This window comes from Aquarana catesbeiana, linkage group LG09, assembly GCF_042186555.1.
Source record: "Aquarana catesbeiana isolate 2022-GZ linkage group LG09, ASM4218655v1, whole genome shotgun sequence".
NCBI lineage: Eukaryota > Metazoa > Chordata > Amphibia > Anura > Ranidae > Aquarana > Aquarana catesbeiana.
The window spans coordinates 36,197,127-36,213,943 of NC_133332.1; the positions used below are offsets into that span (position 1 = coordinate 36,197,127).

Sequence of the window (16,817 nt, forward strand, 5' to 3'; positions counted from 1 at the left end):
CTATTATCTGCATCACTCTTGTCTCGATCCTATACATCAGGGGTCTCCAAACTTTCTAAACAAAGGGCCAGTTTACTGTCCTTTAGACTTTAGGGGGGCCGAACTAAGGCCAGTGGGAATAGAAAATGTACTGGGGTCCAGTGGGAGTAAATAATGCCTTATCTTTGGTGTCAGTGGGAGGAATAGTGCCTCATTGTTGGTGTCAATGGAAAGAATTCTGCCCCATCCTTGGTGTTAAGGGAAGGAATTCTGCCCTATCCTTGGCTTTAGTGGGAGGAATAGTGGCCCATCGTTGGTATCAGTGGGAAGAATAGTGTCCCATAATTGGTGTCAGTGGGAGGAATATGGCCCCATTGTTGGTGTCAATAGAAAGAATTCTTCCCCATCGTTGGTGTCAAGGGAAGGAATTCTGCCCCATCCATGGCTTTAGTAGGAGAAATAGTGGCCCATTGTTGGTGTCAGTGGGAGGAATAGTGGCCCATCGTTGGTGTCAGTGGGAGGAATAGTGGCCCATCATTGGTGTCAATGGGAGGAATAGTGGCTCATTGTTGGTGTCAGTGGGAGGAATAATGCCCCATTGTTGGTGTCAGTAGGAGGAATAGTGTCCCATCATTGGTGTCAGTGGGAGGAATAGTGTTCCATCATTGGTGTTAGTGGAAGGAATAGTGGCCCATTGTTGGTGTCAGTGGGGTGGGAGGAATAGCGGCCCATTATTGGTGTCAGTGGGAGGAATAGTGGCCCATCAATGGTGTCAGTGGGAGGAATAGTGGCCCATCATTGGTGTCAGTGGGAGGAATAGTGGCCCATCGTTGGTGTCAATGGGAGGAATAGTGGCTCATCATTGGTGTCAGTGGGAGGAATAGTGTCTCATCATTTGTGTCAGTGGGAGGAATAGTGGCCCATCGTTGGGGTCAGTGGGAGGAATAGTGGCCCATCAATGGTGTCAGTCGGAGGAATAGTGGCCCATCATTGGTGTCAGCGGGAGGAATAGTGCCCCATTGTTGGTGTCAGTGGGAGGAATAGTGTCCCATCATTGGTGTCAGTGGGGGGAATAGTGTCTCATCATTTGTGTTAGTGGGAGGAATAGTGGCCCATTGTTGGTGTCAGTGGGAGGAATAGTGGCCCATCGTTGGGGTCAGTGGGAGGAATAGTGGCCCATCATTGGTGTCAGTGGGAGGAATAGTGTCTCATCATTGGTGTTAGTGGGAGGAATAGTGCCCCATCATTGGTGTTAGTGGGAGGAATAGTGGCGCATTGTTGGTGTCAGTGGGAGGAATAATGTCCCATCATTTATTTTATTGGGAATGTTTTATAGCAGAAGATAAAAAATATTGTTTTTTTTCAAAATTGTCGGTCTTTTTTGTATATAATGCAAAAAATGAAAACCGCCGAGGTGATCAAATACCACCAAATGAAAGCTCTATTTGTGGGAAAAAAAGAACATACATTTTCTTTGGGTACAGCTTTGCACGCCTGCACAATTGTCAGTTAAAGTAACGCAGTGCCATATCGCAAAAAAATGGCCCGGTCATTAAGGGGGTAAACCTTTCAGAGCTGAAGTGGTTAAAGGAAAATAATACAAAAAAAAAGATTAGCCAAACCACCAAGTGCTTTTTTACTACTACAATGCCTTAATATTGGCTCTTGCAATTTACAAATGCAATCATTTAGAAATTGGATGAAAGGTTTAGCACTGGGAAACACTTTTTGAAAGATAAAAAGTGCATTTTATATACAACTATATAGATCAGGACAAATGAGGAGGAAAGAGGAAAGAGAAGGGACTGTTCCAAATCAGGGACAGTCCCTTAAAATCAGGGACAGTTGGGAGCTATTCTTAAACCTCCTATCTCCTCAGTTCCGTCTAAAATCCCAAACACATTTATTTAACTTTCACACACACACACTCACATATTTGACCTCCAATAGTGATGAGCTGAGGTCCTCTAGGTTCAGTTGGAGCAGGGTTTGGTGAATTTCAAAGAAGTTCAGATGCCGAACTGGAACCCCATTGAAATCAATGGGAGCAGAATCTGCCAAATTAAAAATGCATCTTTGATCTATGAAGGAACAACTGGGTAGAATTAATGAAAAAATGGATGAAATGGAAAACCGCCTGAGAAGGGATAATATAAGAATAGTGGGTCTCCCAGAGAGATGTGAAGGGCAGAACACCATTGCTTTTTTGGAAGGATGGTTCACAGAAGTATTTGGAAGAGATGCATTTTCCCCACAGTTTGCAATTGAGAGAGCCCATCGGGTCCCTTTCAGGGCTCCGCTCCCTGGAGGGCGCCCCAGGTCCTTATTGATGAAATTTTTGAATCACTGTGACAAGATAATTTTAATGCGTAAAGCCAGAGAGAAGGGGCTTATTTTGTATAACGGTGCAAGGGTTTCATTTTTTGCGGACTTTTCACCGGAGCTGCAGAGACGCAGGGAAGGTTTTATGAAGGTCAAACGTACCCTACAAAAATTTGATGTCAAGTACGCCCTACTGTACCCAGCTAGGCTACGGGTTGAGGCAATGGGGGAGGTTCTCTTCTTCGATTCCCCGGGGGGGGTAACCCACTGGTATGAAGAAAATAAACAGAGACTGGAACCCAAAGAAAGGAGCCCAGAGTGTTAGGATGCTCGATCAGAGGATAAGAAGATCTGGACTGTGGGAAGAAATATGAACTTGGTATAGAGAGGAAGAATGATGGTGTATGGTAGACTAGGAATAGGGGAGGAGGAGGTTATTATATTTAAAATTTTGCACATGTGGATATTAATGGTGCAGGGAGGGGGGGGAATGGTAGGAATGTTAGGAAGGGGCACTTTGGAGGGAATATATGAGACGGTCACGAATAGAGCCCCAGGGGCTAACCTGGTAAGGTGGGGGAGGGGGGGGAGGGGTTGGGGGAGAGGGGGGGTAGGGGTGGGAGGGATTGGGGGGGTGAGGTGGGGGGATAGGTGGGGGGGATGGGTGGGGGGGGTGATGGAGGGGGAGAAGGGTTGTAAAATTATAGTAGGAACCAATATGCACATAGCACTTGGGGGGGTAATCAAGGGGAAGGGGGGAGGGGGGATGTAGGACTAAGCACATGTGTGGTAAAGGTAAACAATATGAAAAAGCAGATACTTAGAAGGATCACCGGAATGGAATATAATAGTAAAGAAGCCCTATGGTTTACAAAGCACAAAGTACAGGGGGTAATTAAGGGAACACCCCTTTTCTTTCTTTTTGTTTGTTTTCCCTTTTTCTCCCCATTTTTACACGTAGTGCACAATATGGTAGTAACAGAGGATTTTCACTTTAGCCATTTCTTGGGTTCTTTGGGAGGTATAGTGGGTAAGAAGATATTATTCTCCGGCACAAAACAATGTACTAAGTCTAAGGCACCCACTTTTTTGGCTTCTTGGAGGCCAGCTCTAGCCTGTGGCCTGTTTGATGCAGTCTAAGGTTCTCAAAATAGGTTCTTGGAACGTACGGGGGATGGGGAACCCAAACAAAAGGGCTGCTATTCTTTCGCTACTGGAGTTAAGGGGGGTGGGCCTGGTCTGCCTACAGGAGACACACCTGACAAAGGATACGATGAAATGTCTCCCAAGCAGGAGGTTTCAAGCCCAATACCACTCGGTTTACTCTTCTTACTCTAGAGGAGTGAGCATATTGGTGACAAGAAGTGTGATGTTCTCTTGTAAGCAGACCAGGATAGATAGTTTGGGTCGTTATGTTTTTTTATACTGCTCTATTGAAAATAGAACATATGTCATTGCCAACATTTATATCCCCCCACCTTTTAAATTGGAAGTTCTATACAACTTATTGGAGTTTATGCTGGATAAGACAGACACCCCGGTGATAGTATTAGGGGACTTTAACGAGGTGCTGAATAGAGAGCTGGACAGATACCCAGCAAAAGTCCAAGCAAATAGTGTAGCAGGGGGCCGGTTGGGTCAATTCTTAGAGGAAGCAGGCCTAGTGGATATATGGAGGGCCCGGAACCCCGGAAAAAAGGCAGTATTCATGCTTCTCTGCCTCCCACTCTACCTTCTCCAGGATTGACATGGTCCTGGGGAACGTGGAGGCAATACCATTAATAAAGGATATAGTTTACTATCCGAGAGGGGTCTCGGATCACTCTCTGATGGTGGCCTCAATGGACATAGGGGTCAGGGAGGCTAGAGGGTTTTGGAAGCTAAGCCCATATTGGTTGGAGCTAATGGGGGAACCAGAGATGATAACAATGAAGTTAGAAGACTTTTTAAAATTTAATGAAGGTTCAACTACAGCGGGTGTACAATGGGATACGTTGAAGGCATTCCTGAGGGGCATTCTGATCCAGGGGGTGGCAGGTGTTAAAAAAAGGGCAAGGGAGTGGGAAGAGGGAATTAGGAAGGAACTGGAGCTGGCAGAGGAGCAATTTATAGCAAACCCTAGTCCAGAGAAGCAGAAACGGTGGGAGGGAATACAGGAAGCCTATAGGGCAGCAGTTCTGAAGAGGGGTGAAAATAAGCAACTTTTCCAGAAACAACGGACATTTGGGGAAGGTGAAAGTGTGGGATGCATGCTGGCCTACTTGGTAAAAACCAATTCCTCCTCCTCGATGATCCCGGCAATCAGGACCCCAAAGGGTGAGATATCCTTTCAGAGACTAGAAATTACAGGTATATTTGAGAAGTACTATAAAAATCTGTACAGGTCGCAAGGGATTGCCGAGGAGAAGGACATGGAAAATTTTTTTGGGGGTATAAGGATCCCGAGGGTTACTGAAGAGGATAGAGAGGGTATGGATGCTCCAATTACACTAGCTGAAGTGCAACAGGCGGTAAATGGAATGGCAAACCAAAAATCTCCAGGACCGGATGGTCTTCCGGTAGAGACCTATAAGCGGTATGGGAAGGTCCTTCTGCCAGAATTACTGAAAACACTGAACTGGGCTTTTCGGGGAGGGTGTTTGCCTGTTTCGATGACCGAAACAGAGATTATTCTGCTTCATAAAGAGGGGGGTGACCCACTGGACCCGTCGGCATACAGGCCTATATCCCTGCTGTGCACAGACGCCAAGATCCTGGCAAGGGTGCTGGCTGCCAGGCTTAATAAAATTATGTATAAACTTATCCACGGGGACCAAACGGGATTTATTTCTCATAGAACCACGAGCATGAACATCAGGAGGGTCTATATGAACCTCCAGACCCCGACAGAGAATATGGGATCAAGAGCAGTGTTGTCACTGGACATAACCAAGGCCTTTGACAGCCTGGAGTGGCCATATCTCTGGCGGGTGTTGGAAGAATTTGGCCTGGGCCCTGGTTTCAGAAGGTGGATAAAAATACTGTACAAGACCCCAAGTGCAAGGGTTAGGGTTAATAAAGACCTTTCAGGGAAAATATGCTTAGAGAGGGGAACAAGACAGGGGTGCCCTCTGTCCCCCCTGCTTTTTTCCCTTGCCATGGAGCCACTAGCAATTCATATTAGGACCAGCTTGAAGATCAAGGGGTTTGTAAGAAGAATAGGAGAGGAGAGGGTTGCCCTGTATGCTGACGATGTCCTACTGTTTCTTGGAGATACGGGAGGCTCGCTCAGGCAGGTAATGGATATAATGGAGAAGTTTGGTAATGTATCGGGACTGGTGGTGAACTGGAGGAAGTCTGCACTTTTGCCACTAGACACACCCATTGGTCAGGACCTGCCGGGAACCCCACACTTAAAAATAGTTTCAACGATTCGTTATCTGGGCATAAATATGTCAAAAAATCCCAACCAGTTTATCGCAGATAACCTAGTTCCACTACTGGATAAATTTGAGCGTAAAATTGATATCTGGAACCGGCTGCCCCTTTCTGTAGCAGGTAGGAGCAACCTAATTAAGATGGTCTGGTTGCCTCAATTGTTGTATTTGCTACACAATTCACCGGTGTGGGTGAATAAAAAGTGGTTCAAAAAGATAGATTCACTTTTTAGGGATTTGTTATGGAGGAGAGGGAAGGCCAGGATTAGCCTCCAGAATCTACAGCTACCAGTTAAAGAAGGAGGAATAGCTCTCCCGCATCTGAGATGCTATTTTTTGGCGGCACAGCTGCAGCATCTAGGGGGCGGTTGTGCTGATAATAGCTTGCTAACTCTGGAGGCACCTCACAAAATCGTAGCGGAGGCACTGGAAGCAGACTCACTACCTGGTAGTAGCCCCACAACCAAATTAATAACAAAAGTTTGGAAAGCAACAAAGTCTTTAATGGGATATACCGGGTTTACAGAATTTGCTCCCCTTTGGCACAACAGAAACCTGCAGGAGATTGTGGCTATGGGGGAATTTAAGGAATGGGCGAGGTGGGGTATAAATAGTCTATCCCAACTGTATAGAGGGAATGTATTGAAAACTTTCGAGGATCTTCAAAAAGAATATAATATGCCAAAGCAAACATTTTTTAGGTATCTGCAAATGAGAGCGGCTCTGGAGGTGCAATTTAGGGTAGGTCCCCCTGTTTGGATGGATGCGGTATTACTACAAAGAGTGATTAGACCCGGGAAGAGGAAGGGTTTTATCTCCGAAATATATACGCAGCTATGTAAGGAAGCTGTCGTTAGATCAGAGCACCTTGGCTGTAGGGAGGGGTGGGAGAAGGATGTGGGAAAGTTAACTGACACACAATGGAGGGAAATCTTGGAGGTGGGTCAGGAGGTCTCAGTTTCACCTGCACAGAGACTCTCCCACCTAATGCTGCTACATAGAGCATACTACACCCCAAAGAAGCTATTTTGCTTTGGTGTAAGACCTGACGCCAAATGCCCCAGGTGCGGGGAGGAGGGTGACTTGATTCACATGGTATGGAGGTGCCCCAAACTAGTACGGTACTGGTTGGGGGTAGTGGGCTCTATTGGAGAGAAGTGGGGAATTTCTTTAGAGACAGATGTCAGACTCTGCATACTTGGATATAGGGTATGGAGCCTGGAGGAGGCAGCAGTTAAGATAGTGGTTCTGAGATGCCTTTACCAGGCTCGGAAACTTATTATGCAGAGATGGCAATCAGTCCTCCCCCCGGCAGTTGATGAGTGGGTTAAAACAGTAAATGACATAATATGGAAAGAGAGAGCCCTATATATCAGAAGAGGGAACCTTAAAAAATTTGAGAAGATGTGGAACCCCTGGTTGGCAAGCGTAGGGTGTCAGGAATTAACGAAAGTCCTGGCTTAGGGCGGGATGAGGGCAAGGGGAAGGTGGGAGGGTATGGGGGTAAATAGATACCTGTCGTCCTACTGTACCATATGAAATCATCTGCTGGACATAATTTTGTAGATCTAGTGGGAGCGAGGGGGGACCGGTTGAAGAATACAAGGCCCCTTTCTCCGCAGAGTATGCCTACATGAAGTTGAGGATGTTTTTAATGGTGTATGTAAACTAAGAAATGTTAATAAAGATTATTTAAGAAAAAAAAAAAATGCATCTTTCTGGGCTCATAGGTAAGGGGTGTCTAACAAATAGCATGAGGAATGGGCACTGCTCTAAGGAACATGTACCAATCCAAAAAAATCTTATTTTAAATTCCATGCAATCAGGAACAGTGATATTTTAGCATTTACAAAGTTTTAAATTGCTAGCAGCTGACATCTCCCTCCTGGCTTCTTTTTAACCACTTCTGGACCAGCCGCCGCAGTTTTACTGCGGCAGGTTGGCTCAGCTGGGCAAATCGATGTTACCTTTACGTCTTTACTTTTGGCCATTAAGGGCACCGCAGCATGTGCCCAGAGTCGATGCGAGTGCCCGGCGGGCGCGATGTCCGCCAGGCACCCGCGATTGCTCGTGACAGAGCGAGAACCGAGATCTGTGTGTGTAAACACACAAATTCTGGTTCTTTCAGGGGAGTAGAGACAGATCGTGTGTTCATAGTAAGTACGAACACCGATCTCTCTCTCCTCCTATATAGTCCCATCCCACCTACAGGGAACACAGTTAACCCCTTGATCGCCCCCTAGTGTTAACCCCTTCCCTGCCAGTGACATTTATACAGTAATCAGTGCCTTTTTATAGCACTGATCGTTATATAATTGTCAATGGTCCCAAAAATGTGTCAAAAGTGTCCAATTTGTCCGCCGCAATATCGCAGTCCCGATAAAAATTGCAGTTCGCTGCCATTACTAGTAAAAAAATAATAATAAAAATGCCATAACTCTATCCCCTATTTTATAGATGCTATAACTTTTTGCGCAAACTAATCAATATATGCTTATTGCGATTTTTTTTTACTAAAAATATGTAGAAGAATATATATCGGCCTAAACTGAGGAAAAAATTTCTTTTTTTGAAAAAAAATGTGGGATATTTATTATAGCAAAAAGTAAAAGATATTGTGTTTTTTTCAAAATTGTCGCTCTTCTTTTGTTTATAGCGCAAAAAATAAAAACCGCAGAGGTGATCAAATACCACCAAAAGAAAGCTCTATTTGTGGGGAAAAAAGGACATCAATTTTGTTTGAGTACAGTGTCACACGATTGCGCAACTGTCAGTTAAAGTGATGCAGTGCCATATCGCAAAAAATGGCCTGGCCATTGAGCAGCCAAATATTCTGGGGCTGAAGTGGTTAAAAAGCAATATTGGCGCACTGACCCCAAAGGTCCCCAAAAAATACATAGCAGACTCCTAAGGGTCTGTTATGTATTGTGGAAAACTTTGGAGGCCTCTGTGTGCATTTTTTAAAAAAAACACTTTAGCTCTGAGCCTCTTTTTTAGATTTGTTAAAATATTTTTTTGCTAGAAAATTACTTAGAACACCCAAACATAACATATTTTTTTTCAGACACCCAAGAGAATAAAATGGCGGTCATTGCAATACTTTATATCAAACCGTATTTGTGCAGCGGTCTTACAAGTGCAATTTTTCTGGAAAAATACACTTTTTTGAGTTAAAAAATAAGACAACAGTAAAGTTATCCCAATTTTTTTCTATATTGTGAAAGATAATGTTATTCCGAGTAAATTGATACCCAACATGTCATGCTTCAAAATTGCGCCCGCTCGTGGAATGCTGACAAACTTTGGCACTTAAAAATCTTCATTGGCGACATTTAAAAATTTCTACAGGTTACCAGTTTTGAGTTACAGAGGAGATCTAGTGCTATAATTATTGTTCTCAGTCTAACAACCGTGGTGATACCTCACATGTGTGGTTTGAACACTGTTTTCATATGCGGGATCAACTTATGTATGCGTTCACTCCTGCACGCGATCTCGGCAGGACGGGGTGCTTTAAATTTTTTTTTCTTATTTATTTTACCTTTTATTTTTTATTTTTACATTGTCCTTTTTAAAAAAAATTGGGGTCACTTTTATTCCTATTACAAGGAATCTAAACATCCCTTGTAATAGAAAAAAAAGCATGACAGGACCTCTTAAATGTGAGATCCGGGGTCAAAAAGACCTCAGATCTCATATTTACACTAAAATGCAATAAAAATAAATAAATAAATAAATGTCATTAAAAAAAATACCTCTTTAAGAACATTGGGCGGAAGTGATGTTTGATATTGCTTCCACCCTCCAATGCTATGGAGCCGAGCGGGGGTCATCTTTCCCTCACTCGGCAATCAGGCAGTGAGGGTAACAGATATGATTGTCTCCACCACTACCTGTGGCTCTGGTAAGCAGCGGAGACAACTGAAGCGCGGTGGCGGGGGGGCCCCTCTCCGGCCAGCGATAAAAGTGATCTTGCGGGGAATCCCCTGCAGAGACCACTTTTATCTTAACGAGAAATGCATGCCATTCCTGAAAATACCAGGGTTATGGCAGCTAGCTGCTGCCATAACAACAGTATTTACCGTCAAAATACAGATGTACAGGTACGGCGATTTGCGTGAAGTGGTTAAAGAAGCCAAAGATGAAGTTCTATTTCTTGGCAATTTAAATAGTATCATAATTTTTTTTTTTGCAAATGTAATTTTTGAGGTAACATGTCTCACAGCAAGAATGAAAAAAAATTGTGTAGAGTCCCCCATAAAATGCATTCCAGATCCTTTGAGTCTAGGATGGATTTTAAGGGGATACATTATGCAAAAAAACAAAAGAAAGTATGTGGTCAGCCTAAAAATCTATACCAAACCCTTAATCCGAGCATTCAGCCTGCCTGGCCAAGAAAGGGTGGAGGAACAAAAATGTGGGCCATCCTGAACCATACCAGGCCATGTGCCCTCAACATATTGGGGGTGGAAGTTTCCCCCAGAAAAGCACCTTGTCCTTATGTTGATGAGTACAAAAGCCTCTTCCCCACAACTCTTGTCTGGTGGTTGTGGGAGTCTGTGGGCAGGGGGCTTATCATAATCTGGAAGTCTCCTATAATATAAGTTCTTTTATTAAAAAAATAAAAATCTCCAAAAAAGTCCATTGTTGCAAATCCATTGTCAGTCACAATGACTGCCACCGGAACTCACCAAAAAAAAATAGACAAAGCTGAATAAATGCTACCCAAGCTGTCATCAGCTATATAAAAGATAGGGCAACTATAGTTGTGACATCATTGCCTAAATGTAGGCAACATTTAGGCAATGATGTAATGCTCCACTGCATGCTCATTTGCGTACGTGGTCAGGGATTCTTAGCAATGTAAGTGAATGTTGTGAGTGATGCCAGTGCTTTGTAAGCTCTTGGAGGGTGCAAGCAACCTCTGCTTCCTCAGCAGCCATTGAAAGCTGGAATTGCTTTGACATCATTGCCCAAATATGGCCATGTGGCATATTGGAAAATGATGTAACCTGCTCCATTACTCACCCATTTGCTTACATAGCTGAGGATTCTTGGCCAAGTAAGTGAATGGGCCGCTTGATGTCAGTTTTTTGGTAAGAATGCAGTAGGTCCAAGCAGCCATTGCTTACTTATCAACCATTGACAGACAGAATCTGTCACTTATGTCCATGCTGCATGCCTTAAATATTCAGCATTTGGATAAATGTCCAAACAGACAGTTTTTGGTCTGAATGTGTGTTCATACAGAACAGTGATCTCATCCCTAACCACCAAAACCCTTTCAATACTTTCCAAACTCTTACCACCATTCCACTTGCCTTTCATTACTTACTTCCTTTTAAGTTTTTCCATTTTGATGACCAGAAAAAATAAAACACAACTTAATAATCTTTTTTAAAACTATCTTATGCTGGAAAAACAAGAATAAAAAAAAAAATAATAGGCAACTACACAGCTTTAAAGTGGTTGTACACCCTGTACGACCACTTTTACCTACAGGTAAGCCTATATTAAAGCTTACCTGTAGGTGCTTGAAATATCTCCTAAACCTCCACTTTAGAAAGGGCACACCATGCCGTCTCTAATAGGGGTCATGCCGTGACTGGCGGCTACCACGCATGCGCGAGAGTGATGTCACGCGACTCCGGTCAGTCACAGAGCAGCACCAAGGTTTACTTCCTCTTTAATAATTAATACTTCTATCCTAACAATGAAGAGTCCTAAGGGACAAAAATATTTTTATACTGAATTTTCACCACCACCGCCTCAAAACTCTTTCTCCATACACATTGTTTGTTATGGAAATTTCAGTAAAAATGTATTGTGCTACCCCTAACACCTTCCTCCTATCCACCTTTCACTTATATTGCTCAGGCTCCCTCCCATCGCCCAAAAAACTTACACTCACTCTTATTTATATTCACACAAAAATATCTAGCCTGCCAAAAATTTTTTTTTTAAAAACGTCACTCTCTTCAAAGTTCTTACATACCACCTTCACATCGTCCACATACCCAATCACTTTCTTACACCTACCCCCACACCCAGGAGAGAGAGAGATTATTATTATTTTTTTTAGAATTATTATTTTCAGCATTTCAGAGAGAGAGAGAGAGAGAGATTATTATTATTACAAATATTACAAATATAAATGCAATTTATCTGATCTGCTCCCGTCCTCTCCCCTCCAATAGCGAAATAGAGGGGAGGGGGACAGGATCCACAAAAAATTAGAGGGAGAGAGGAGAAAAAAAATTCCAAAGAAAGAAAAAGGAGGAGGTTTAGGGGGGACCCCAGAAAACTAATGGCCAGGTTCAAGGCAGTAAAACCACAGTTGATCTTAGCCAAAAGGCCAAGAAGTAGCAAGTGCAAATGTGCGAGTAGGGCACATAAATGTATGTGAATGGTGGTTGTGCCACACATGCCACACATAATCACACACATAGGTTGGACTTGATGGACTTGTGTCTTTTTTCAACCTCACCTACTATGTAACTACCTACTATGTAACTATGTGAGGTATTGCCATGAATGTCAAAGTAAGAGAAGTCATTTTAGTCATCATTCACTGTTAATTCTAAACTGATAAACTGTAAAAGTTAATATATAGTTGCCTTATGACCATTTTGGGTACTGTAGTTTTTTGCCTTTTTACTGACAAGAGCAATTTTTTAAGTTTGATATGTTTGGTATCTATTTACTCATTGCAACTCCATCTTTTCTACTTACAGTATTGTACCAAAAACTGTATTATATTATGTTTGTGTGCACTAAAATTAATTTTAGTGTATTTTTTCCTTAAAATATAAATTGCAAATGCAATCATTTTATTCTAGAGGGCGTCTTATTTCAGAAAATATATAATTGCTTTGAGTTTTTAAACTATAACTAGAGGCAAAACTGTTTTTTTAGCTTTGGATGGAGTGGAGAGGGATTAAAACCCCTGTCATGCTTTTATCACTGTCTGTGCCCTCATTAAAGAGATTCACCCTCTTCTATTTGTTCTGCTTATCATTATCATTGAAAGTGAAAGTAAAAGAAAATCCCAAATTTTGGGTTGTCCCCAGAAAAGTAACAGAGGGGAAAACTTCCAATGGGGACACTAGTTCTGGTGACATGGGGGTCCCCAAGAAATCACTTTAATTTTCAGGGATTTCCTCTCACTTTCTGTTGTGGCTATTGGACAGGAAGTGAAGTGAAATCTCCCCAATGGGAAAAAAAATCTGACAGGGGTTGTAACCCTCCCCTACTCTATCCAAAAAAAAGTTTTGCCCATAGTTCTACTTTAAGTCATTTTCTAAAAGTGGCGGCTTGCCCAATCCGTGCGCCCGGCCCCTAATCTACATGCAGGGCACCAGACACATGGATTTCAATGGGTTTTTTTTAAGCATGTGATTAGAGCCTGAGGCTCTAATTGGCTTAAAAAAAAGGTGGGCTCGGGGTGCAGAGCACTGCGTTCTGAGCCCACCCAGTTGTGTGACAATAGCAAATTAATATTCGCTATTGTCTTTCTGATTCTCCTCCCGGCCAATCAGTAGGTGGACCCTGAGACCAGTTTGGCCAGGGAGTCTTAGGTCTCCCTGGCCATTCGGGTCTCAGGACCCACTTCCTGTTCGTCTGGAAGGGGATGCAACGACCTCAGAGCAAGGAGTAGCTGGAGTGAGGAGCAGCAGCTCTACCCCAGATCCTCGTCATCTACCCCATCCCCAAAATATTGAGCACCAACTGCCACTGTTTTCTAACAAAAAATGCAGATTTTAAAATGTGTGCAAAACTTATGCCGCATACACACGACCGGACTTTCTGGCAGAAAAGGTCAAACAGAATCATTCCGTTGGACATTCCAATCATGTGTGGGCTTCATCAGACTTTTTCTTTCCAAAATTCTGATGGACATAGAAATAGAACATGTTTCAAATCTTTCCGATGGAATCAGTTCCTATCGGGAAAAACGCTCGTCTGTATGCTATTCCAACGGACCAAAAATGACGCAAGGGCAGCTATTGGCTACTGAACTTCCTTTTTCTATTCCCGTCGTAAGTCATCGCGTTCTAATCGATCGGACTTTGGTGTGATCGTGTGTAGCCAAGTCCGTTTCAGCGGAACCCTGTCGGAAAGACCGTCTGAGTCTATTCTGATGGAAAGTCCGGTCATGTGTACGCAGCATTAGAAGATTGCTACAGAAGCAAAGTGGTTAAAACTGCCCTAAATTGGGATTATATTTCAGTAAAATAAATGGCAGAGGTAAGGATGGGATGCCATGAAATGTTAGATATTTTTTTTCTAAGCGCATGTAAGTAATGATTTCCTTAAAATGGAAATGCAAATTTGGTAGGATGATTTCTGTATGATGCATATGTGATATATTTAAATTATCCTGATAATTGTGGTCCTTTAACTTCAGATTCAGATATTTTATTGTTTCTCTGGACCTCACACAGAAAAGTGTCTAAAGAAAGAACAGTTCTTGGTACCCATAGAAGTGAATCAGTTTTTTTAATTCTCCATTAATTCAGAATCCAGAATTGGATTGCTCTGGGCAAAGAAACTGTTCTTCCTTCAGGCATAAATAAATAAGAAAAATGCCAGAAATCTATCCTCTATTTTGTAGAAGCTATAACTTTTGCGCAAATCAATCAATATACTTTTATTGTGCTTTTTTTACAGAATCGCACAGTCTTAATTATTATGGCACAGCTATCTCAAATCCCATTGGATTCCCCCAATTCTCCTTTAAAGTGTATATTGATGATGTGATGTTGGCAAGTTACGATGATGACACACAAATATTTCAATCCAGATTAAAAGGACCTGTTAATGCCGAGTACTGGATAGATCAAACTTCAGATTCCCAACATTTTATTTGGCTTCAAAAGCAAAAAATTAATTACGTAAATAGTCTTTTAAATCTAACAAATGGTAAGTATTAAGATGCCCCTTTAGCTAATAAATTATGTGTTGTGACTGTTGGTGGTGATCAGGGACTCTGGGGCTGGTTTTGTGGTGAGCAGAGACACTGGGACTGGTGTGGTGGTGATTTGGGACATTGTAACTGGTGTGGCAGTGATCAGGGACTCTGGGACTGGTGTAACAGTAATTAGGGACACTGTGACTGATGTGGGGGTGATCAGAGACACTGACTGGTAAATAATTAAAAAAAAAAATTAAAAAAAGGTTTCATTCATAAAACCTTGTTTACTGGTTCCTTCATGTTTCCACTTGCCGACCAGTCGCTGTCATTATACGGCGGCAGGTCGGCTCGTTCCCGCAAATTGCAGTAGCTGCATGGCATTCCCTTTAGCAGCTATAGCTGCACAGCGAGGGAGCTGATGCGTGTGACCACAGAGAGCCAGAAAAGGGATCTGTCAATGTAAATAAACAGATCCCCATTCTGACAGGGGAGTAGAGAGAGATTGTCTGTTCCTAATGATTAGGAACAGCAATCTCTCTCTACTCTCAGTCAGTCCCCTCCCCCCACAGTCAGAAACCTCCAGGGAACACATTGAACCCCTTGATCGCACTCTGGTGTTAACCCCCTTCCCTGCCAGTAATCAGTGCATTTTTATAGCACTGATCGCTTTTTACAAAAAAGTGTCAAAAGTGTCTGATCTGTCTGCCGCAGTGTTGCAGTCCCGCTAAAAATTGCAGATCGCCGCCATTACTAGTAAAAAATAAATAAATAAGAAAAATGCCATAAATCTATCCTCTATTTTGTAGACGCTATAACTTTTGCGCAAATCAATCAATATACTTTTATTGTGATTTTTTTTACCAAAAATATGAAGAAGAATATATATTGGCTTAAATTGATGAAGAAATTTGTTTTTTGTATTTATTTTTTGGGAAATGTATTATAGCAAAAAGTAAAAAATACAGTTTTTTTTCAAAATTGACGCTCTTTTTTTGTTTATAGCGCAAAAAATAAAAACTGCAGAGGTGGTCAAATACCACCAAAAGAAAGCTCTATATGTGGGAAAAAAAAGCATCAAAAAGATTTTACAGTGCACGCACATTGCACGTACATTATTAGCTAAGATAAGTAGCAAAAAGGCCACATAGTCCCAAAAAATCAGTTGACACTTTTGTGGTTGAAAGTTTAGTAATTAAAACTTGTTTTCTACGCAGGAGAGTATCTTTACCAGCAAAAGCGTGGCTGCACAGTGGATGACGATGGAAATATTGCTGGATATTTGGAGTTTGCACATGAGGGGAAGGAATTTCTGAAGTTTGATAAGGAGAAGATGCTGTATATACCTATGATCTTTTACGCTGAACCAATAACTCAGTACTACAACACACAAACTGCTGATTCTTTTTTTGACAAAAATTATTTAGAAATTCAATGCCCTAAAATGCTACATAGTTACCTCAAATATGCAAGCTATGAGTTAGATAAAAAAGGTAAGAACCTATTGAAAGGTGATATCTAAGGACTAATCATCAGTACTGTATGTATGCTCCCTACATCTGATCTTTCCCCATTACTGACTTACCATGACTTATTCTTATTCTATTCTCTAGAGGTGATCATCTTGGTAGAAGCAGGGCTTTTCTTCTTCCTGTCATAGCTGCGCCCCTAATGCCCCATACACACGGTCGTATTTTCCGATGGAAAATGTGTGATTGGATCGTGTTGTCGGAAGTTTCGACCGTGTGTGGGCTCCATCGGACTTTTTCCATCGGATTTTCCGACACACAAAGTTTGAGAGCAGGCTATAAAATTTTCCGACAACAAAATCCGATCGTGTCAATTCTGACCGTTTGTGGACAATTCCGATGCACAAAGTGCCACGCATGGTCAGAAGCATGCTCAGAAGAAATTCCGAGATGGAACAGCTCGGTCTGGTAAAATTAGCATTCGGAATGGATAGAGCACTTTCGTCAGGCTGCAGTGTTTCAAATTGTTTAATACAGCGCACTCTCTTCTTCTTTATAATGCAGGAAGAACAAAGTAGTTTTGCTGCTGATATTCACACAGAGTTCTTACAAACTTCTTTCTTTATTATTTATCGTGATTCCCTCAATATATTATGATTTGTCACATCTGACCAAAAATCTATATCTTTTTTTGTGTTTTTTTTCAAGCCTGATGTGATT

At 42.2% G+C, this 16,817-nt stretch overlaps 1 protein-coding gene across 2 annotated transcripts in view; it reads left to right on the top strand.

The window, feature by feature from the left end:
- Positions 1 to 16,817, top strand: part of LOC141107506 (class I histocompatibility antigen, F10 alpha chain-like) — a 115,212-nt gene that overhangs the window by 25,988 nt on the left and 72,407 nt on the right. For both annotated transcript variants that reach the window (XM_073598276.1, XM_073598275.1), the window contains exons 2-3: positions 14,388 to 14,639; positions 15,846 to 16,121. In XM_073598276.1, the coding sequence (XP_073454377.1) occupies positions 14,388 to 14,639; positions 15,846 to 16,121 (528 nt within the window). The remainder of the gene's footprint in view (positions 1 to 14,387; positions 14,640 to 15,845; positions 16,122 to 16,817) is intronic.